A 21,817-nucleotide genomic window follows, 5' to 3' on the forward strand; every position below is an offset into this window, starting at 1 on the left:
ATTCAGCTTTTATCCATAAATTAAATTTAAAAAAGCTCTACCTACACTCATTCTCCAACAGAAATGAAACCCATGTTTTATTTTATTTAGTTCACGTGACTTCACTGTTGTATAAGTACAATAAATGTCAGTGTATGCATAAAGTATATATGATAATTTGTATAAAAGTTATTTTCCTCAGTCCATTTGTTTCATGGTTTTCCTCCAGTTGCCAACAAGTTACAAGATATTCAAGATATCTGTTGACTTTTAACTACAGCTTGACCAATATATCAGCCGAGATGATATTTTTGATATTTGATTATTTATGTTGTAGAGTGGATATTAAAGCTTTTTACAGATTATTATATCGGTATGTGTTTGACGATGAGTAACAAGGAAATGCCAAAGATATGTTTGAGATCATTTAGAAACTGTGTCTCCATTACATATATCTCTTGTCCAATGAGTTTATTTTCAAAATCTAAAATGTTCCACTCAGTAAATATCTTCTACACATTTAAAGGATGTCTATCATTATTTTCTTATGTGTTTAAGTTTGCCAGTTTGTTTTTTAATTCTCTTAATATCCAGTACCTGTTGGACTCATTTGGTTGTGATTATTGAAATATAAATTCCATTCATTGATTATTCAAGAAAATACACAGTATGTGTGTCACATCGTGTATAGGAAGTTAAACATCATCATCTTTAGATTGTTTTGGTAGCATTTGCATGAAAACTTGTTACACATGATGAAGAAATAAGACTCAAAAACACATTCTCATCTATTCATTCAGCACTTCAGTGGGTTTACATTAAAGGAAAGATGCCACAGTAGGTTATACAATAGTAATGATGTTTAAAAGAACAATCTGGAGGAATACACACCGACCTCAGGCCATAGTTATGTTGCGTCACATCACCAGGTTGTAAAATGATTAGAAGGCATTATAGATAATTTTCATTTATTTATTTTCTTAAGGAATTAAATCAAAAATGAATGTAAAAAGAAGTTTATTCAAGAAAATAATGAAATTTGCAATGTCTGTTTATTCAGTTAAAAAGTTTTAATCAATACAAAAGATAATACAGTAGATAACTTATCAACCATTATTGGTAAAAATATGATGCCACTAATTTACTACATTTTAAGGGAAAAATTGTACTTTTTACGCTGTTATATTCACTTGACAGCTATGTAAAGTAATTAAAATGAGCATCAATATCAAAATGATTCTTAACTATTAATGCATCAGTAATAATAATCCCATAATAAACAATCTAAGAGAGGACATTGTGTTACATAATAATTTTTTATTTTTGATATACATTTTCCTGACAGTACAAGATTTTGAATGGATGACTTTCACTTGTAATTAAGTATATTATACACTGTAGTATTGATATTTGAGTAAAAGATTTTAATACCTTCATTGTTAACCAACAGGGCAAAAAGGGCAGGTCTCAGGGTGTCACTAAGTTTATGGTAACTGGATTAATTGTATTTTTGTCAGGGACTTTGCGCATTAAAGAGAACAATATCAACTAATGCAGGTCCTTCATTGTTACTTCTTCTTGTCGTCCTGTCTTTCACTACAAATTTCTGCACTGTAGCCAACAAATTAATCCAGCCATGCTCTGCACTTGGCCTGCATTTGTGTTGCTATATCTGAGCCAAGCCAATCAGCAAGCAGCTTTGAACGAACCTCAGCCTGATTAAAAGCTGAATTACTGCCAAGTCATGCGAGTATTGGTACTGTTTCTATGCACAGGAAGAAGTGTTACCACAACTCTGTGTCCTGGATGTTCGAGACTCTCCCAAACTGTTGTGGGACCCTGCAGCTCTATAGGTACTGTATAACAGTGATCAACATTTCACTTGGCAAATGTGACAAAAGTGTTGAATAATTTTCCAGATGTAGATTTAAACCAACTTCTAGCGTTGGACAAAACCTCACTAACCTAAACCAAACCACCAGCTCATGTGAAAATTGTAATGAGGAGATAGAGACAGATGCCAATAGCATGATCTTTCACAATATTTGGCATCTGTGTCATGATGCTGTGCAGCAAAAACGGCACTCTTTAGAGTTTCTTTTTTTTCCCGCCCCATCATAACAAACACCTGTGTGAGGTTTATGCTGTTTAATCAGCATGTTGATGCTGTATTTCACACCTCTCAGGCAGCTGGCATTGAGTTAAATATTCAAAGACAGACACAATCAACAAATTTGTCTCCATAATCTGAGAGTCATTTCGTAGATTGCAAAACCAGCTCTAAAGTGGCCCTACAATTGGCCCACCAAGAAATGACCAGATATGACATAAACTCCTGTATTATTTGCTTAATTCTCATTTTCTCCAGCTGATCCAGTGCAACAGCACCTCCGGTTACCATAGAAACTTTCTCTGTGATCAAAAAATAATGTTAATTTTTAACTTGATCATTATGGTTAGTTTGTGTAAGTGTTTGCAGTTTGCATATGATACTTGAAATGACATCCTCACCAGTATATAACACACACTTTGGTGCCGCCTATGATAGAGTTCATGGAAAATATCAGGAACATCAAAAATGGAGTAAAATAAGTTTGTTCAGTAGCTAATTCTGTCAACATGCATGCTTTCACATAGCTTACTGTTTATCTGTCAAATATTGACAGAAATATAAACTATTTATTGCATTCGTTTTCTTTATTAATGACCTCATTCACATCAAGGTGCCTGCTGAGGAACTTGCAGTGTATGGAAGCCCAAACCTGCCAAAAACTGAATACATCAAAAAAATAATACTGTTGGTTAAATGATTAAAACAGTGAGTAAAAAGAAATATATTACTTTGTATTTTTTCTTTTAACCTCCAATAAGCTGTTAGAAAAGAGAAAAACATGTTTTTCTCCTCCTTTATCACCAGTCGTATGATCAAATAAAGTTCCACACACACACACACACACACACACACACACACACACACACACACACACACACACACACACCCTGGACCAATCACTGCTCTGGATATAATGGACACGCCCATGTCATTATCATATAAGCATCAGGAAAATGGAAAAAGTTACTTTGGGAAAAGAGAGAAAACATATATCATTAAATGTGTGCTTAAAGTTAGAAATATAAACATATTACAATATTTTTTGAGTCGTCTGATAAACTTCTACTGTCTCTTGTAGGTTTTGGGTCTCAATAGCAGTGTAAGTTATAAATTTAAGTAATGGAGACTGTAAATACATCACATCTATATCAAAGCCAGCAGGTTTAATTGACTCTACCAAGTCTGCAATTGAAGAGATATTACAGATGTCATTGTTTTTGACTCTTGGTAAAAACAGCATTGCCAGGTTTTCGTCACCAACACCTTGTTGGTGAAAGAGCATGTGATTAACGACATAATCAGATTAACTCATCCCTCCGCCTGCTGACAGACTGCTGGGCTGAAAGTAGTGCAAAGCTCTTTAGTTTGATGGGAGAGTGTTCGAGTAGATGCCGTAGTGACCTGCAGACTGTCTGAAGCCTGAAACAAACTATCACATCAGGACTTTTTCTTTTTCTTTTATACAGTAATCAGAAGCCATGGGACAAGAAGAAAGTCACACTGAGGAGATGGATTTAGCGCAGATTCAGGATCTGTGCATCATTTTCATGAAGGAGTGTCCCAGTGGTGCCCTGCACTTACACGAATTCAAGAGGATCTTCGGAGTACCAAGCAGCTCTGCAGAGGAGTCCCTCTACATTGAGACAGTATTCCGCTCCTTTGATACAAATCGGGTAAAACAACACACCAATACATCATAATAGATTAAGATTTTTAGTTCTGTTGTATTAAATTCTGCATTATTTGTTTAAAGGATAACACACTTGATTTCCTGGAGTACGTAGCGGCACTTCACTTGATTTTACGGGGAAATCTTGAAGATAGGCTCAAATGGTCTTTCAAGATGTACGACAAGGACGGAAACGGCAAGTTGGACAGACATGAGGTGAAACGGCTCATAAGGGTAAGAAAGACCAGTTCAGACATCAACTGTTTGTTATGAAACTGTCTTTGAATTGATTTTTGCAGTTTATATGTTTTGTGAATTTGAACTATATTGAGTGGCTATATTGAGGTGATGTGTTTAAAAATGAACAGGTTTCATAACACAAATCCTTTTTAAGACAGATTATAGTTCTGCCCCAGTGACAAGGCTTAGGGCTGCAGGGGTCAAAGGATCTTACATGAGGAGTCAGTGGACTCTGTGAGGGCTATTCTAGAAGTGAACATCTTTGCTGTACTTTACAGTAAGCCTCTAAATTTAGAGACGTAAAATTAGCCCACTTTCCTCATGATCTGATTTACTGGACATGAATTAGGTAATGGGTTCATGCAAAGGCAAAATATTTTATTCCTCATTCAATTACTGCAGCTATAGAATTATATCATTACTGTAGCTAAGTATTGTTAATTTATGGGACATATTTGGGATCCTCTAAAGAAATACAAAAATACTGTAGTTGGATTTGTTTTTGTATCGTCTGCTCATTTGTTCCAGAATCTCAATCATTTTATTTAACTATAGAGTGAACGCTTGATGATGATATGCTGTTTTTGTGCCCGACAGTCAACAACATGTTCAACTCTATCAGACGTTGACACATTTCATGTTTCTCACACAGATTATTTACAAAATCAAGTTCCAGACGAGTGATGTCGATATGACGCCGTCTGAAATCTGTGACAGAATCTTTGAGCTGGTTGACCAGAATCATGACGGTGAGTAAGAACATGATGTACATTAGAAAATATAATATGTGCTTCAGCATGTTGTGATTGTATCAATATAGAATTACAATAAAATGCGGTTTTATCTGAGTTGATTATGAAAATTTCAATGTTATCTTACATCGGATGTTTGTTTTTTAAAGTATAATGTCCCTTTATTCCTAGTCTATCATAGTACAGACCTACCTATAGTTATTGTCACTGTAATAGTTCCTCCTGTCTATACTGGTGCTGAATGAGTCCTTTCCCAATACAAGTCCTAAGGAGGAGATGGGGGACAAAATCCACAAAATCCACCGTCTTTATCAGTCAAACCCAGCGGGTATATTCCAAAGCCACAATCAGAAGTCCCTTTCTGTGTTATTATCCCAAAGATGGAATTGTGAACAACACAGACTGAGGAGTTCGGAAGGAATCACTTCACGGCCAGTATAGAGAGGAGTAATTATTATAGTCACCAACAACTCGTTTAATGCACATATGGTCTGTGAGTACTTTACTAAAGATAAAACAATTTGAATCTGAACTACAATATTTCTAATTTATGTTACACAAATATGAGTAAAGAGAAGGATAAATCTGGCCAAACTCATCTACATTTAAGTAGAAACAATGTGCTGATCATCAATCATTTATATACCTGCTGGTTTGACTTTCAATATCTGATGAACAATTTAGAGCAATTTATCTAAAATCTCTTAGCTAATGCAATAATATTGTGACAGTGAAGTTTTGATTTTTAGTGTAAACCTATTTAATCACAATATAAATCATCCATTTATTTTAACCAGCTTTCTCAGTCGTCACCTTAACCCTTAATAAATTACTTTACTTGACTAAAAATTAGTGCTATAAGTATACAATTTGAATCATTGTGTAGAAATGTAGTTCTAAATTATTTGTGAGCACAATTTATAGTCTGTCTTTCAGATTTTTTCACTCTTTTCGCGAAAGTTTATAAAAAGTAGATAAAGGTCACCAGAAACTTGAATAAGGTCCTGGATTATTATCTTTAGCAGCATCTTGTCTGCTTCGCTCCTCATCATCCTTCAGATCATCTGACTTCCTCGGACACACGTCACATATCAGCAGGACTGCTGTGCTGAGACGGTGCTTTGAGCTAAATGCTAACATGCTAATGTTTAGCAGGTATAATGTTTATCATGTTCGCCATCTTAGTTCAGTGTGTCAGCATGCGAACATTTTCAAATTAGCATTTAATATACAGCTGAGGCTGATTTAAATGTTATTAGTTTTGCAGATATTTGGTCATAAACCAAAGTATTTGACAAAATGAAATATGAGCAGATGATGGTGATTAATTGGAAACTATTAAATCAATCACCAACTATTTTGACACTCAATTAATCGTTTTGAGTCATTTTTCAAGAAGAAAAGTCCAAATTCTCTGATTTCAGCTTCTTAAATGTGAATATTTTCTGGTTCCTTTAGTCCTCTATGGTTGTAAACTGGATATCTTTGGGTTGTGGACAAAACAAGACATTTGAGGATGTCATCTTGGGCTTTGGGAAACAGTGATCAACATTTTTCACTATTTTCTGATGTTTTATGGCCCAAACAACTAATCAATTAATCAAGCAAATAATCAACAGATTAAACGAGCACAATAAAAACGCTTGAAGAGCCCATGAAAATGAGCATCACTGTTTTTTTAACACTTGTTAACACTTGAGGCTTTAGATAAAAAGTTTGACACTTTGACTACAGACATACAGTGATGAATGTGGATTAACATGCAGAATGCACTTAAAGTTCAGGTCTACATGATTTTACTCTACTCTTATTTTACTCGTGATTTGCCTCCTTTTTACATGCAAAGTCATCATCATGATTGTGTTTTTGTGCCCCACAGGTCAGATAACTTTGTCCGAGTTCATGGAGGGAGCTCAGAAGGATGAATGGGTCATGAACCTGCTCAAGCTTGATGTCAATGCCACCAGCTGGGTCATCCAGAACTCTGGGAAATTTCCATGATCTCTCACTTTGTGGGTTCACCGCCCACATGGTTTGTTTTGAGGTTGACAGAGAAGTGCTGTCCTCATTCCCTGAGTTTGAAAGGTTTGTCTGTGTCTCCACCTTGAGCTGCCTGAGATTTGAAGCTGGAGTGCAGAAACTTTTTTCACAGCTTCAGTTCTGCTGTGATTTTGACTGCCGGTCCAAAGGTCCGAGTCTTCGCTGCATGCTGGTGATTTGTTTCCGCATCGAGCTGATGTCTGTATCTGAGGACGCCCGATACTGTCACATGAACTTTGATGTTAAATCCACTGCAGCCAATTATTGTGTATTTACCACATTCATAATCATTGCATGTATTTTTAGTGTAGGAAGGATGGTCATAGTGGATGATGTAAGAAAATAAATACCTCCAAAGTAAATAGTCAACTTACATTATCAACAAAAATCAAATCAATCTTTATTTATGTAATTTAATCATTACATATTACATATACATATACATATTACAATTAAGTTATTTATTGTTGTATGTTTTAAACATATATGTTTTTTAAAATACTTCTTTTACAGTCATGTCAGTACAGTTATGACAATATACAAATATATTGGTGCTAACTGTCTCTGCAGAGGTCTGGTAAACATATCATCACTGTATATTGTGATAATTTATTGACACAGTTAATAGTTCTGTTTACACAGTTGTGGTGGTCCACAGCATTAGACTCTCCAGTATTAAAGCAGAATTATTTTCATGGCAGCTCATATACAGTTGTACAAGCTAAAAACAAAACATTGACATATTATCACTTTACAAAGTTGTTATGGTGAATGTGGTGGCAAACAGCTTTTTATTTACATGTCCAGAAGACAAAAAGCAACATTAACTTGGAGTCATGTTTGTCTCCACCTGACGGATATAAGTCCAATATTTAAAAAAAAAAAAAATCCTTTTTAGCTCAATTTTGGTCTCCACCACCTCCTGAGAAAAACATATTGTATACTTTCTTCAGCAGCGAGTCTCTAACTGTACTGAGCAGGTGGTGCACAGACATGAAACAGCTGCCTGCAGCTACAAACTCAACTGACAAGAGCAGTGAGACTGAGCTGTACACTAAAGGCGTACAAAATCATAACAATGAGCTAAACATAGAGCTTTCACATCACACATTATAATTTTAACCATATTGATTAGTGTAGCTTTATGTGAGCTGGTGTCACCAAACTATTATCTGATAAAGCCAAATGTTCAAGTCACACGACTAAATTGCAACAAATACGTTTTGCTAGAAACGTTACACTGGCTGAACTACATTTTCTCTCAACATTATGAGAAAATGAATTAACATATTTGGCCAGTTGCTAAAATGTTGATACTGAACATACTGTATGAGTGAAATGTTAATGACACAAACTGTTTTCTCCAGCCAAATGTCTGCTCTTGCAGCACAATATCCGCCAGTAGAAACTACAGCAATATTAAACATCTTATGGTCATGTTTAGACTCTGGCTGCACTTGGTTAACGTTAGAGAAAGATCATCTTGGTTTAATACAGAAAAAAAGTCTGCAGTGACTTGAAGCACAACAGGTTTATTAATATTTAAGCCACAATCTTTCACTAACCTTAAAGATCCCCTCAAGACATGTTTTAAGATGTATATATATGTATATATAAATTCAATTATATTGTATATACATTATATTAATTCAGTCCTTAAAATAACATTTACTCCTTCTTTTGTGAATATGCAAATATTGTTAATTTAAAATATTTTCCTGCTGGACACAACGTGTCTCCTACTTCACTGTTCATTCTCAGTGTTTGTGCACTGGAGGCTTCAAGTTTCCACATCACACTTGTGTAAATTGAATATTGGACCAGGATCCTCTTCCAAACTAGTTGTGATAACACTAAACTTTACACTTTCAGCAGATGAATATAAAGGCAAACTCTGCACATACATCATTCTGCACAGTGAAGTTCAAACATCCAACTGAAGGAACAAGTAGAAAAACATATTTTTGAGTATTTAGGCGACAAAGTGCTTTTGTTGCCTAAATCCAACCCTACACAGGACTCAGGATGTGAACCCGGGTCTGGAGTCCTGCATCTTGTACCATATGGCAGAAAATTATACAAAATAATGTTTTTTTGTCTGAGGAAAACAGAAAAGATTTCAGTTGAAATTGAAGACCCATGCTGTGTCTGTCCCCCTATTGTCTGTTTCAGATATGCATTTATTTTGTTATTAAAGCATATTTTTATACATATTTCATGTCGTATTTTCTTTACTGCTTTCAGCGCGTGTCTTCTGTGACTGTGCCACTGGGTGTCGCTCAAGTCAGGAATGTTCAAATCCTATTTGTGGGGCCTTCGACATAATCCTCAGTGGTTTACTTTGATGCCAATCAGTTTGTCTGCAGGAGTTCAGGTCATTGATGTAAAGTGTGTGAGAAAGACAAGATGACATTGTGCACATCACTAATGGTAATGAAAGTGTTACATGAAAAGATAATGTAATTTATTCTGCAAACTGAATTAACTGAACAAATATTGGTGACATCTGTGCCAAGACATCCAAAGGTCCCACAGACATTTAAAAGAATGTGTGTTGAGATGACGGCTTCACTGAATCGCTCTGAACAGGACAGACACCATACAGCAGGCAAATAGTGGGCTGTGAGCCAAATGTGGCCTTTTTCATCATCAAAACTTTTATGTTATATATATATTTTATGTTATATATCAAAATTCAATTATCAGTAAATAGCAAATCTACAATTACATCTCTCGCTGGATGGGGCAACAAAGATGAGTCATTTTCATATACGAGTCATTTTTGCCAAATTTGTATCTGTTGGATACAGTCCTAAAATAAACAGTTTCATCTATCAGTTATATTCCTAAATGAATTAATAGAAACTAAAAACAAAATATTGGAAAAATACCACACCTGTGAAACAGCGACGCCCCCATTTAACAATGATGACACATCTGGCCCATGATTGAACCTAATTGCTGACCCATGTGTAGGGGTGTGCCCGAATACAAATACGTTATTCGGCAAAGCACAAATAGTGGGTTTTTTTTACGAACATTTGTTTCATACGAATAGTTTTAAAATTATTTCTTTTTGGGAAGAAAAGAACAAAACTAAAAAAATGTCAAATACCAGCGAGCAGGTCAGTTATAGTCACTATCTCAGTGTCTCTCCTCTGCTCCACCGTTACGTCTATCAGCAGGTCTCAATGAGGGGAGTCACATCCACCTGCTACATGATGCACATTTCTTAATTTGGACATCACTTTAATTTTCATCTTTAATTTCCTAAATTAAAAGCGTAATAAAAACAAAAACAGTATTTTTAAGCCTCTTTCCACTTTTATTCGAATACAAATAGAAATACAAATAATTTTGCTGCCCCAACAAATACAGATACAAATACAAATACTGGGGCCTCTGCACATCCCTACCCCTGTGGTGTAGTATTGAGGGGATGAGAGGACATGAGTGTGAACAAGGATTGGCAGAGAGAGAGGGATTAAGTGAGAGGTAAATGGATGAAAGAAAGGGGAGGAAGGATTAGAGTGGGTCAAGGAAACTGAGACAAGTAGTACATTAAGAATCCCCTTTAAAAGACTGAATATTTTTGACTGATTGAGCTTCTTCTGATTAGATCGTTTGATATGATTTATGATTGACATATTATCTGACCACAGTGCAAGAGGAAGTATGAGCTGACACAAATATTGTGGACATGCATAATACTAGTGTGCAAACAAATAAAAAGATGAAAAAAGGTCATAGTGAGATTCATTTTGATTGACTCTACACACCATTGTGAGATGAAAGGATAAAATAATAAGGATAATTTTAATTTGTGTGCTTGCTCAGCAAATTTGCAACATTTACACTACTTAAATTTGCCTTGTCTACACTTTATGAGGGAAAGAGGATCTGTGCCACCTTTTAAAGGCTAAAAATGTCAAATACGTGACTTATAGAAGTCTGTCTTTATTTGTTATGAAGGCTTTGACCTCTGATACGATTATGATTGTCACGAAGAGACCACAGCAGTTGGACCCAAAGGCAGGCGGATAGGATCAAAAGCAGAACTATTTATTAAAAAAAATCAAAAGAAACTGTAACACAGGAACAGGCAAATTGAGCAGACAAAGACTTAACTGAAAGCTGGATTTAAATACTAACTGAACTAACAAGGTAACAAGGAGATGAGGTTCAGGTGGGGAGACAGGAGAACAGACAGGGAACTGATTGGCTGGGAGAAACACAAGGAGCAGGGCGGTGCTGACGAGGCTGATACGGGTCAGGTATCGGGCAGAACAGGGGCACAGGAGGACAAAACACAGACAATCCTCTTTTCTGTATGTCACAACGACATTTAAACTCTTCAACATACACATGAAACCAACATAAACAACAAAAATCCAAAAGACTGATAATGTCTAATCATTTTAGCAAGTTGGATTATAACAGAACATCCACCTACAGATTCCCCTACAATCTATTCATGTATAGATCAATTAACACAGAGGGCATCTATAGCAACGTTCTCCCACTCAGTCCAGTCTTCACATCACAGGGAGAAAAGTCTGAGGACATCTGGTGGACTGATGGAAAATGATAACTGAAGGACATGGAGCCAGACTGTGACAGGATCATGACAATGACAAGTCGAGAAACACAGAAAATGCAGATCTATAACCCAAACCTTTCAATTGTAATATCATTCACATCTACTTTATGGTCAAACAGGTGCAGAATGGAGCTTTCATGTGTTTTTTAATAAAAGAACGATGATATTATTCTCTATGCAGGTCAGGTTGGATAAACTCAGACGTCCTCAGTGGATCAACAGTTTTTCCAAGACCACGCTCAGGCTGGATTTTGACGTCATCTGTCTTTTAATCTGGCCTTGAGCTGGGTGGTGGCCTTTTGTCTGCGTGGGGGAAATCCACTTTTCTTTGCTGTCAAAGAGCCAATGGATCTGTTACTTTCATGTAAATTCATTTGTTCAAAGCAGTGAGAGTGAATCAGTGTTTTTCTTCAGAGCACTGAGGAGTGGACTTCAGATTTTTAGAAACACAAACATATCGAGGGAAAAAAAGAGCATCTCTTGAAAGGGATTTGGAGAAGATCACTGAAAAGTCAATTGGATTTGTCCAGCAGGTTAACTTGAAATAGCCTACAGAGGCTAGTCTGCTGGGGGACACAGGCCATGGACGCGTGGCGAGTGCACAGTGATGAATGTGCTTGACGACTTCTATGCAGGTTTTTCACTATTTTATCGACATTGTTTTTTGCCTCCTTGTGTTTAACATTATGGGTCAAGGACAGAGTGACACGGATAGGGAAGTGACTCTTCAAAACATCCAGGAGCTCTACCGTAAGTTTGCCAGTGAATGTCCAAGTGGCAATCTGCACTTACATGAGTTCAAGAAAATCTTTGGAATCAACAGCAACTCCACAGAAGAAGAATCTGCATATATGGACAACGTGTTTCGATCCTTTGATACAAATAAGGTACGTAACGGTGTCTTGTGACAGTGACTCCCTAGATTTACAATTACATTAAAGTGTGTTATGAACCATTTATTAAATGTTTTTAAACTGCTTATAAATGCTACATAAAGATACTTAAAGTAAAGTGTTATCATCAGTATTTGGCACAATATGACTTCATGTCAGTGGCTGCTGGAAGACAATATGACTGACTGATCTGTCCGTCCTTCTTCGTAGGATGGTCACATAGACTTCATGGAGTATGTGGCAGCTGTGCACCTCGTTCTTCGTGGAAAACTCGAGGACAAACTGAGATGGTCTTTTAAAGTTTATGACAGAGATGGAAACGGCCGTCTGGATAGACAGGAAGTGAGACACCTCGTCAAAGTAAGTTTTCAGTTATTATTACATCAGTTTCTTCTGCAATTTTTTTTGAAAGATTGGATTGGACTCTTATTTATAGGAAACTTTCTGCTCCAACAAGTTTTGTTGAGACTCTTTGATCCACCTTCATGTTTTCTGCTCCACATGTTATGAAGTGTTGTTAAAATCCAAATACCTCAATGTGTTGCAACAAAAACTTTCAGAACAACATGCAGGAAATGCAGTTTTCCATCATTCAGCTGCAGATATCTGAACAGCTTCTAACTCCATGATGTTACAGCTTCTGTCCCCAGATTTTGTTGTGTTGCTGTTACTGTATATCATAAGGTTGTTAAAATTAGTTTTAATAAACACTCCACATTTCTCAATGAGATAGTAAACTACCAAATCATTTTTATTTATATAGCACTTTACACACAGTTGATCCAAAGTGTGTCATGGCACACAGAGAGGAAGACAAAAACAAAAGAAGGAAGAAAAAATATAACATAACTCACAACTGTTAACAGAGTTTGATTAAAGTATATAAATCATGATTGGTGCATGGAGTTACGTGACATCACATTTTCCCAACAGAGCCCTGCTCACTTCAAACCTGTGAGTACAGCGCAGTAAAAAAGAAAGAAAATACAGAAATCTCTCATGTTAAATCATCAAAACTGTAATTTTGGCAGAAAATTATGAATTGTGTTCATGTGGATCTCCATCAATCACAGTAAGAAACCAGTTGAGAAAACTGGTTTTCGGGGCCTTTAACAGTTTCTATATCAACACAAACATAATTACTACATTGTAAAGGTTCGATTTCTACCTCTGGACAGAAGATACTGAATCAGAAACAGAAACTTATTCACCAAATACATGCATACAGGAAATTTGTTTTGGTGCAGTTGTCAAAAATATAGTAACTTAAAAATTTCAAAGGGATAATAAAATCTTTAGGTGTTAATATATAAATACGCAAAACAAATACATAAAACTGAATTTACAGAGGGAAGTAAGGGTCAAAACGTTTATACAGTATTTTGCAAAGATACCAGAAATGTTAGCATGTGATATGTTCTCTCCAAGATTTGAACTAACCTCAACTTTTTGTCTTTTTTTCTCCGTCCATTCAGATCATCTCCAAGTTAAAGATGCATAAAGATCCGAGTGTCACTGAGAATGTTGACGATATCTGCAACAGAATATTTGAACTGGTGGATAAAAATAAAGACAGTAAGTTCTGAGTTGATTGTAGAACTACGTGCCCACATTAGTACAGCGTCAACACGAATCCTGCTGCTCAATGTTCTCGTGCTGCTAATATTGTAATTTGGTGAATATAAATTGTTACGATACACATTTAAATGCAGATTCTGCAGTTTGAATGTTATAAAATTCATAGTGCGACTGACTTTTCACCTTGTGCATCATTCTGTTCTTCTTCTGAATCTTCTAGGTCAGATTTCTTTGGAGGAATTTATCGAGGGGGCTGAAAAGGACCCCTGGGTGATGGATCAGCTCAAACTGGACATCGAGCCCTGTGGTTGGTTCATTGTACAGCAGGAAAAGAAAACCTGACTTCATGATATGATAAACTGTACATATGGACACTAAGTGATGATGATATAGCCTTGAGCGATTGGTCCTTATCTTGTTTACACACAGTAACATCAGAGACATTTTCTTACCAGGTTTGAGGTTCTATGATGATCAAAGCATCATGTTTTTTGATCTGAGCTTTGGGAAATGCCAAAACTGGACTGTCTGGAGATGCATCTTGAATCTTCCGTTAAATCATCCGTCTTACCAGGGTCTCTTTTTTGGGGAAGTTCATCTTCAACCAAGTGTGAGGACACAGACACAACTGTTGCATGAAGATCTCTGACTGCAATCTGACCCACCTAAACCACATGAAGACAAGCATTTTCCCATCTGGTATCTCTGTGGATCATCACGTTCACAAGTGATACACTTTCTAAGTGGATGCATGTTTATACCAATCATCTGACATTTCATCACTGACAAGACTCACTCTATTACAACACACACCTAATTTTTATTTTCTGTTATGTGATATTGGTTTTCTGCAGGTTAATAAGTTTTCCCAACATGTTGGAACTATTTGTTTGTCTTTGTCACTTGTTCGTCTTGCCATTTACCATTTAAACTATCTCAGGAACAGTTTGACATTTTTGGGAAATATTCTTGTTTGATTTCTTTCTGACAGTTAGACAGGAAGGTGAATATCATGCACTCTTAGCTTTGCATAAAGACTGGAAACAGCTCACCTGGTTCAGTCCAAAAATTCAAAAATTCACCAGTCAATTTATTTATAAAGCACATTTAAAAACAACATACATTGACCAAAGTACTTTACAGAGACTGAGAAAGACATAATTTTGAGGATCAAGAGGAAAATTACTAAAGCATAGAATGGAATAAATACATTTGGATAAAATCCCCATAACATGCATTGTACAAAGACTCATTAAGTTATATAAAAATAAATAAAAACAGAGTGTGACCAGTCATGGCTAAAGAAAAGAGATGAGGCTTAAAGGACACTTTCACATTTTATCAAGTGTGTCTTAAAACAACAGTCAAGTGTCCATATGAGCAGTGAAAGAGGTTTTCCTCGCTGTAATCATTCCTCCTGTTCATACTGGATATTAAAAGATCCTTCAAATGTGCTTTCAATGGAAGTGATGGAGGATAAAATCCACAGTGTGTCCACACAGTCATTTAAAAGTTTATGTGAAGTTTATATGAGGCTTCAGCAGTCTGAGTTAGTCATATCAAGTGGATATCTGACACATTTACAGTCTTTTTAGCATCAAATTCCCTCTTTGTGTTTCCTCGGACAGTGTTTCCCTGTTGAGCTGCGGTGGAAGTATAGTAACAAAAAGAGGGACTTTGGCACTAAAAAGACTGTAATGTTGAAAGATATCTACTTGATTTGACTCATTTGGACGGCTGAAGCTTCATATTAGCTTTATTGGAGGTGGAATGAAGTATGAGGAGTTCAGAGATACAGTCTGGTGTCTGACCATGAAAAGCTTTAAAAACAAATGGATGATGGATGTTTTTAGCTTTCTCCTTGTCCCAGTCGATATGCTAAACTAAGCTAACTGGCTGTACCTTCTTATTTAATGGACGGATGTGAGAGTGGTATCGACCTTCTCATCTAACTCTCTGCAGGAATTTTAAAAAGTGTTTCGCCCAAAATATCAAACTGTTCCTTTAAAGTTCAAACATTTAAGAGACGAGATCACACAATGGCAGGCTAACTTCCTCCACCAAAACAGGTTTTAGAAAAAAGCAATGTTAGGATTTTTTTTGCCTTTTTTCTTCGTATGCACTGCAACATACTGTAAGAACATCAGTGTTTTATAAATTAGCCCACACAGATACACAGATAAGAAATTGGGACTAAATAATCACAATCATTTGACAAGTACAATTTGGCCAAATTTTCAACATCTCAAAAATGTATTGATAGTTTTTTGGGGGGTTGTTTCATATGCTTTAAGACATTATGAAACAGAAATTTCTCAAACTTTTATTCAATATGTTTCCAAACTTGAGCCACCACTAGATTGGCCTATAGTGACATTTCAGCAGGTCACTGTAGAGTCGATACAGAGGTCAGCGCATCTGTATAAATCACAAAGTCACAGTGTTACCGTTGTTTTCTTTTTTATCACTGCGTGCCTGGTTTAAAACCCAGCAAACATTTTTGTTCCTGCAGCTTTTTTATTTTTTTTAACTGCAGTAATAAAGTACACAGATGCAGGAGAGGATGATAACAGGAAGGTGTGTACATGTGAATATGGAAAGTGAGAGAAATTAATTGATCACATATATAAGCTGTTGTTGTAATTTGGTAGCTTTTGTTTTTCTTTCTTTCTATTGTTCCCCTTTTTGTCAACTGTTGTTATATTGTAAATATTGTAAATAATGCAATATCCTCAACATCATACTTAAATTGAAAATAAACAAAAGATCATACCAGTGTGTGTTTACTTCATATTCTATTTTATTATTCTGGAACCAATTTTATTTCTAAAGCAGTCTGTTGAGTTATGTTATGTGTTCCCTACATCGTCTCGACTATTGCATTTATCACATACAAGACTGCATGAAGCACATAACAAGTTGTCATCTCTTCATATTCAAACACGCTTTGTTATTCAGAGTCAACACAACTCTCACCTACTGGGAGCTTTTACTACACTATGGACTTAGCCCGACTTACTATTCTTAGACTTAAGGCTCTTTACCTACCTTTGGCTTTACAGTGACACCAATGCCCCTGACAGAGACACCAATGCCCCTGAACCCCCCCCCCCCCCCAACACACACATACACACATACACACATACACACACACACACACACACACACACACACACACACACACACACACAAAAACACACATATTTGAATGTTTTAGCCCTTTTACATCTTTAACATTACATCTTTTACATTTTAAATTTAGGAAACAGGAAACAACTGGCTTTGATGTCTTCCTATGTGGTGTGAAAATCAAATTGCAAAGACTTGTCGGTGATACATCATGTTTGCTTGTATTGTTGTCAAACTTGTTTTGTTTTGCAGTTGTACATACAGACATTTTTGAAAAGACTGAATAATATGTTGAGGAGTTATTTTCCACTGCAGGTCATTCAGGCAAAGAGCCTTAATGGCTAAGATTAGTAAAACAAGCTAAATCCATACAGTGAAAGGTTGCAGGTGACTGGTGCGTTGAGGTGACAGCGACTATATGCGCCTGTGCACCACCAGCCACCCCCAAGCTTTATTCAGTCAACCAGCCTAATATTTTTACATTTTTCAATGGGCAAACATTGCTAAGTTTGTTTAAGAGTTTTTAATAAGTAAAATGTTGCAACAGTATATAACAAAATCTAAAAAATCAACTTTATTTTAGTCCCTGCTGCCCAATACACTTGGAAAAATGGTCAACTGCTCTGGGGCCACAGGCCCTGAGGGGCCCCAAAGGCCCCAGGTTCACAGTGTGTTGTTTGACATTTGTTTGTCAAAATAGTTGGCGATTAATTTAATAGTTGGCAACTAATTGATTATTCGACTGGAGTGGCCCGGAAGAGGCTGTCCAGATGAAACGGAAGTGGTAGCAGGTGATTATCTTGGTGTGTGTTTCCTCTCTTCTATTTGACGGGACAACAGGCCTCTTCTGGAGGAAAATCATATGATGAACTAAAAGTGGACTTCACTTCTGCATAGCTCTACTTGTACAGGCATAACCATGACCTTCAGGCACATTATTTAGCGTTGTTAAAGATAATTACACAGATGTATAGATCGGTCTCCTCCCGGAGCTGTCAATGAGTGACCGAACCGCGCATGCGCACGTTCCTCCCAGTTGTCTGTTGACAAACGTGACCAAAGCCTATCTCTGTCCCGTCTGGTCACCAAGTGGAATAAAATGTAATTTCACAGGATTTGTCGACGTAGCGAAGTTTCAGGTGGATTCTTCATGAAGTTGTGAATCCGGTAAGCACTTAAAATTAATATTTTACCGGCTGCGAGCTGCTTGACAGCGCAAATATATCAACTGATGTAGTTCAATGCTAGCTAAATTAGCATGTAGCGACATACATAGCTGACAAGATAAAGTTAGCTAGCTGGATTAACGTTAGCTATAAATGGTATTTGATTAATTAAATAGCTGTTCGACTTGCCGACGCCCACCCCAACCCCTGAGGCCTTCTGCCGGGTAGAAATGTGAAGCCTTTGCGGTTGAAATGATCCATTAGAAATACGGTTAATAAGTTATAGCATTCGGAAATGCAAGCTAGTAATTTAGCTAATGTCAACACCTCAGCTAACTACCTGCGGACAACTTTTAATGACGTTAGACTGGTATCAATATTGTGTTTTAATTTGAGTTTTCGCCAGCTTAGTCAGCAGTGCATCATGCGCTTTAGGTTTCTTGAAAGCATCGATTATCTTCAGCTGAATGATCAGCTTCAGATCGCCTGCTGTCTGCCGTGTGTTCTTATGTTTCTCTGTCTTTTTAATCTCTCTATCTCATTATTTCTGCAGAGTACAGACGTTGATAATAAAATGATAACAAAGTCACAACTAGGAGACTGTTTGTGCGTCATATTTTGCATCATCGTTTTGCCCATTGCTCAGCAAAAGCAAATAAATAGTGTGATTGTGTAGATAAATTGCATAAAGCTTGGTAAACACACTAACTGAGGAAAGACACCAGATAGCCACAGAGACACTCAGGACAATAAAGTGTAGCCTGCTGTGGTATGCGTGAGAGAACCAGTCTGACCTGATTTTCTCCTGCGTCACGTGGGTCGAGCTGAATGAATTTGGCTGATCCAGCTCCCTGGCAGTGTGTTCAATGTTGTACCAGGCCTCAAGTCGTGGCCAGTTTAATCTCCTGCGGAGGTTGCTTACAACAAAAAATCAAGTGACACACCTTTCTGTTTCAAACAAGGTTCTGCCTTTCTGATGATGAAATACAGCAACCAGCAGCTGAGAGGAAAACGCCTTTATGATTATATTTCCGTTTGGCCTTCATCCCAGCAATCACCTGTCTGACTTGGCCTACAACTGGCCTGCTTTGTCAGTTTGCCTAATGAATGAATGAATGAATCAATCAGTCAAATGTAATTCAAAGTGCTTTACAAGTGATTAACAAACGTGAATATGGATTTGCAGACTAATGCACACCAAGATAAGTGAAAAGATGGGTAGTTAAGATCATAAAAGATAGTACAGGCAATAAGAATAATCTAATAATTATAATAATAAATAAAAGAGGAAAATAAGAAAACACTACCAATAAGCTCGTCTAATGATGAAGGAATGATTAACTGGCCGGACAGCGTTAGACTATTATCTGCTATTCTAGGATGCTCATAAATATTTTAAGGCAGCAACTCAGTGAGATCGTCGTCTTGTGTTGCCTGCAACACTATGAGGCCTGACTTGTTCGCTCATTTACTCTTTCTTTCAGCAGTCATGCTCTTTGAAGGATCAACCATCACCTGTATTATTTCATGCAAAACATAAGATTATGCTAGTAGGTGCAGTTGTTTATTTCTGGTTAACCATTATATTTTCAGGGTGCGTCGCTCTAAACCTTCTAAACATTATTTGACATATAAGTTTGCAGCAGAAATGGAAGCATTTAGAGAGAATCTCATTAAATACGTTTGATACATTTTAACCTGAAACAGGATGTTGGAGTTGACATCATGGGAGTATCATTTTAATGCAAATCAATGGATTAGTGTTTCTAAAGTATTTTAACTTGACAGGAGCAGCAGAACTGTTAAAAGGTCTGTGTTGGTTTTATTGGTTGGAATAACTGACTAGTCATGCTGTCACCATGACGTGGCAGGAAATGAAGACAGAGGCAGGTCTGATGAACTGGGTGGGAAATTAGCACCAACCACCTGCCAAATACTGGTAAAATATAAGAGTGGCTAATAGATTTCAGACACTAAATAAGGATTTTCTGTTGAGTGGCTGGTGAATTTGAACATTTATCTGTCAGTGGCTGGTAGATGTTCACATTTTAAAGAGTTAATATTTCCACCCTGCTGATGAATAATGAATACTGATTTGTTTTAGTAAAAAGATTTCCAAAACCCTAAACTGGAGAATCCAACAGCAGCAATACTGAATAATGTATTTACTCTGTGTGTGTGTGTGTGTGTGTGTGTGTGTGTGTGTGCGTGCGTGCTTTAGGTCTAATCTGAAACCATGCTGAAATGGCTGTCCGGTGAGGAGGGAGAGCCTGGGTCTGGAGTAAGTACTCATGTGCCTATGTTTCATTACTTGAATGGTCACATTGTAATCAGTGTCAGGTGATGTTGTGGCCCCTCTTTTCAGCAGTTACTTATCCAACAACTACACATTTACATCAGAAAGATATTATATTTTGTGCATGAGTGGCAGGTCTCACTGGCTGATTCTGAAACTGAACAAGAAACAGTAGCGTTTGTCTGAATTTAACACTAACTGTTGCTATACTTATAGCTGCATCTGACAGTTATTTACATTATTGGTTAATCTCTCATCAAACGTCTTGTTTTTCTGATCAACATCCTAACCTCCTCCCCACACAACAAACCTCAAAGTCAATCAATTTACTACAACATAAGACAACAAGAAGCAGCACATTCTTGCATTTGAACCACATAATATTTGGCATTTTTGCTTGAAAATAACTCGACGATCAATTGATTATCAAAATATTTGCTGGTTCATTTTCTCTCGATCGATTCGTACATCAGTAACCAGAACATTGAACTCTGCAGAAGTACTGAATGTTTTGTCCATCATCGTTCTTTTGTCTCAAGATCAGCTAAAAATAAATAAATGCCGGAGTGACAATGGATCTTAGTCATTATCGACAAGCCGTTTCCATGAGTCATTTCATGTTATCTTGTGCGGTCTTGTTATTAGCGATAGAACTGACTCAGAGGAAACCCAGCAAAAGCTCTGCAGCCTGTTTCATGTCCAGATAGACTGGAATTAGGTAGACTGCTGAGCACAGGGCTTTAACGAGACAATCACACTTCCTGTGAGGGGGAACCACTGCTCCAGCTTAAATCCCCCTGCATCCCCATCCACATTTACTCTGCAGCCTTTGTGCTTATCTCCATATTATTACTTACTAGGAATTCAGTGATTGATAAAAATCGCTCAAATGATTCAAAACTGTTAACTGTTGCACTTCATAAACACTCATCTGCTAATCTGAGGTTGCACAAGAGATACATCTCTCATCTTTTGACTCATCTTCTAGACACAAATACGTCTGGTAACATTTATCTAAATCATATTCTTTTGAATTTCTCTCCAATTCATCTCTCTTGTTGCAGTGGAGCCATCTGATACACTAGTTTGCTATTGCAACTTATACCGACTTTATTAAATAGATTGTGCATCGGCCACACATAACAGTGTTTCCCAACAATCCCAGAATGCAACCTAAAATATCTTGTTTTGTCCCGACTAACAGTCCACAACCCAAAGATACTCAGGTTACCATCATAGAGGACTAAAATATTCACATTTAAGAAGCTGGAGCCAGAGAATGTTGTCAAGCATAAAGTGATTAATTGATTATCAAAATAGTTGGCGATTAATTGTCTGTCAATCAATAAATTGTTGCAGCTT

The 21,817-nt window shown here is 36.8% G+C and overlaps 3 protein-coding genes and 1 long non-coding RNA gene across 6 annotated transcripts in view; 3 read left to right on the forward strand and 1 right to left on the reverse strand.

Annotated features, from left to right (window-relative positions):
* Window positions 1-3,476: 3,476 nt before the first annotated feature.
* On the forward strand, window positions 3,477-8,351 carry LOC122987523 (guanylyl cyclase-activating protein 2-like). Its single transcript, XM_044359431.1, has 4 exons — window positions 3,477-3,765; window positions 3,846-3,995; window positions 4,654-4,750; window positions 6,633-8,351. Exons 1-4 carry the CDS (start codon window positions 3,571-3,573, stop codon window positions 6,752-6,754), a joined length of 564 nt encoding a protein of 187 aa, XP_044215366.1. The 5' UTR covers window positions 3,477-3,570; the 3' UTR covers window positions 6,755-8,351.
* Window positions 8,352-11,701: 3,350 nt separating this feature from the next.
* Window positions 11,702-14,320, forward strand: LOC122987462 (guanylyl cyclase-activating protein 2-like). Its single transcript, XM_044359361.1, has 4 exons — window positions 11,702-12,280; window positions 12,497-12,646; window positions 13,762-13,861; window positions 14,085-14,320. The coding sequence occupies exons 1-4, from the start codon at window positions 12,005-12,007 to the stop codon at window positions 14,204-14,206; spliced, it is 648 nt and encodes a 215-aa protein (XP_044215296.1). The 5' UTR covers window positions 11,702-12,004; the 3' UTR covers window positions 14,207-14,320.
* Window positions 13,020-19,243, reverse strand: LOC122987730. Of its 2 annotated transcripts, XR_006404578.1 has the most exons (5): window positions 18,954-19,243; window positions 14,317-14,529; window positions 14,048-14,166; window positions 13,727-13,820; window positions 13,020-13,238 (listed from the first exon to the last, which is right to left on the reverse strand). It is a non-coding gene; the product is annotated as an uncharacterized LOC122987730 (long non-coding RNA). The 2 variants fall into 2 exon arrangements; XR_006404579.1 differs by lacking the exon at window positions 14,048-14,166.
* LOC122986607 (golgin subfamily B member 1-like) overlaps window positions 18,016-21,817 on the forward strand; it is a 40,011-nt gene continuing 36,209 nt past the window's right edge. For both annotated transcript variants that reach the window (XM_044357935.1, XM_044357936.1), the window contains exons 1-2: window positions 18,016-18,160; window positions 20,381-20,440. In XM_044357935.1, the coding sequence (XP_044213870.1) occupies window positions 20,396-20,440 (45 nt within the window). In that variant the 5' untranslated portion in view covers window positions 18,016-18,160; window positions 20,381-20,395. The remainder of the gene's footprint in view (window positions 18,161-20,380; window positions 20,441-21,817) is intronic.

This window comes from Thunnus albacares, chromosome 1, assembly GCF_914725855.1.
Source record: "Thunnus albacares chromosome 1, fThuAlb1.1, whole genome shotgun sequence".
Lineage (NCBI taxonomy): Eukaryota > Metazoa > Chordata > Actinopteri > Scombriformes > Scombridae > Thunnus > Thunnus albacares.

What these genes read in the sequence shown, in the direction of transcription:
- LOC122987523 (XM_044359431.1), top strand. Translation starts at nt 3,571, where the DNA reads ATGGGACAAGAAGAAAGTCACACTGAGGAGATGGATTTAGCGCAGATT. An exon ending in AGGTGAAACGGCTCATAAGG is followed by an intron (nt 3,996 to 4,653) that starts GTAAGAAAGACC and finishes TTTCTCACACAG; the next exon opens with ATTATTTACAAAATCAAGTT. An exon ending in GGTTGACCAGAATCATGACG is followed by an intron (nt 4,751 to 6,632) that starts GTGAGTAAGAAC and finishes TGTGCCCCACAG; the next exon opens with GTCAGATAACTTTGTCCGAG.
- LOC122987462 (XM_044359361.1), top strand. Translation starts at nt 12,005, where the DNA reads ATGTGCTTGACGACTTCTATGCAGGTTTTTCACTATTTTATCGACATT. An exon ending in AAGTGAGACACCTCGTCAAA is followed by an intron (nt 12,647 to 13,761) that starts GTAAGTTTTCAG and finishes CCGTCCATTCAG; the next exon opens with ATCATCTCCAAGTTAAAGAT. An exon ending in GGTGGATAAAAATAAAGACA is followed by an intron (nt 13,862 to 14,084) that starts GTAAGTTCTGAG and finishes TGAATCTTCTAG; the next exon opens with GTCAGATTTCTTTGGAGGAA.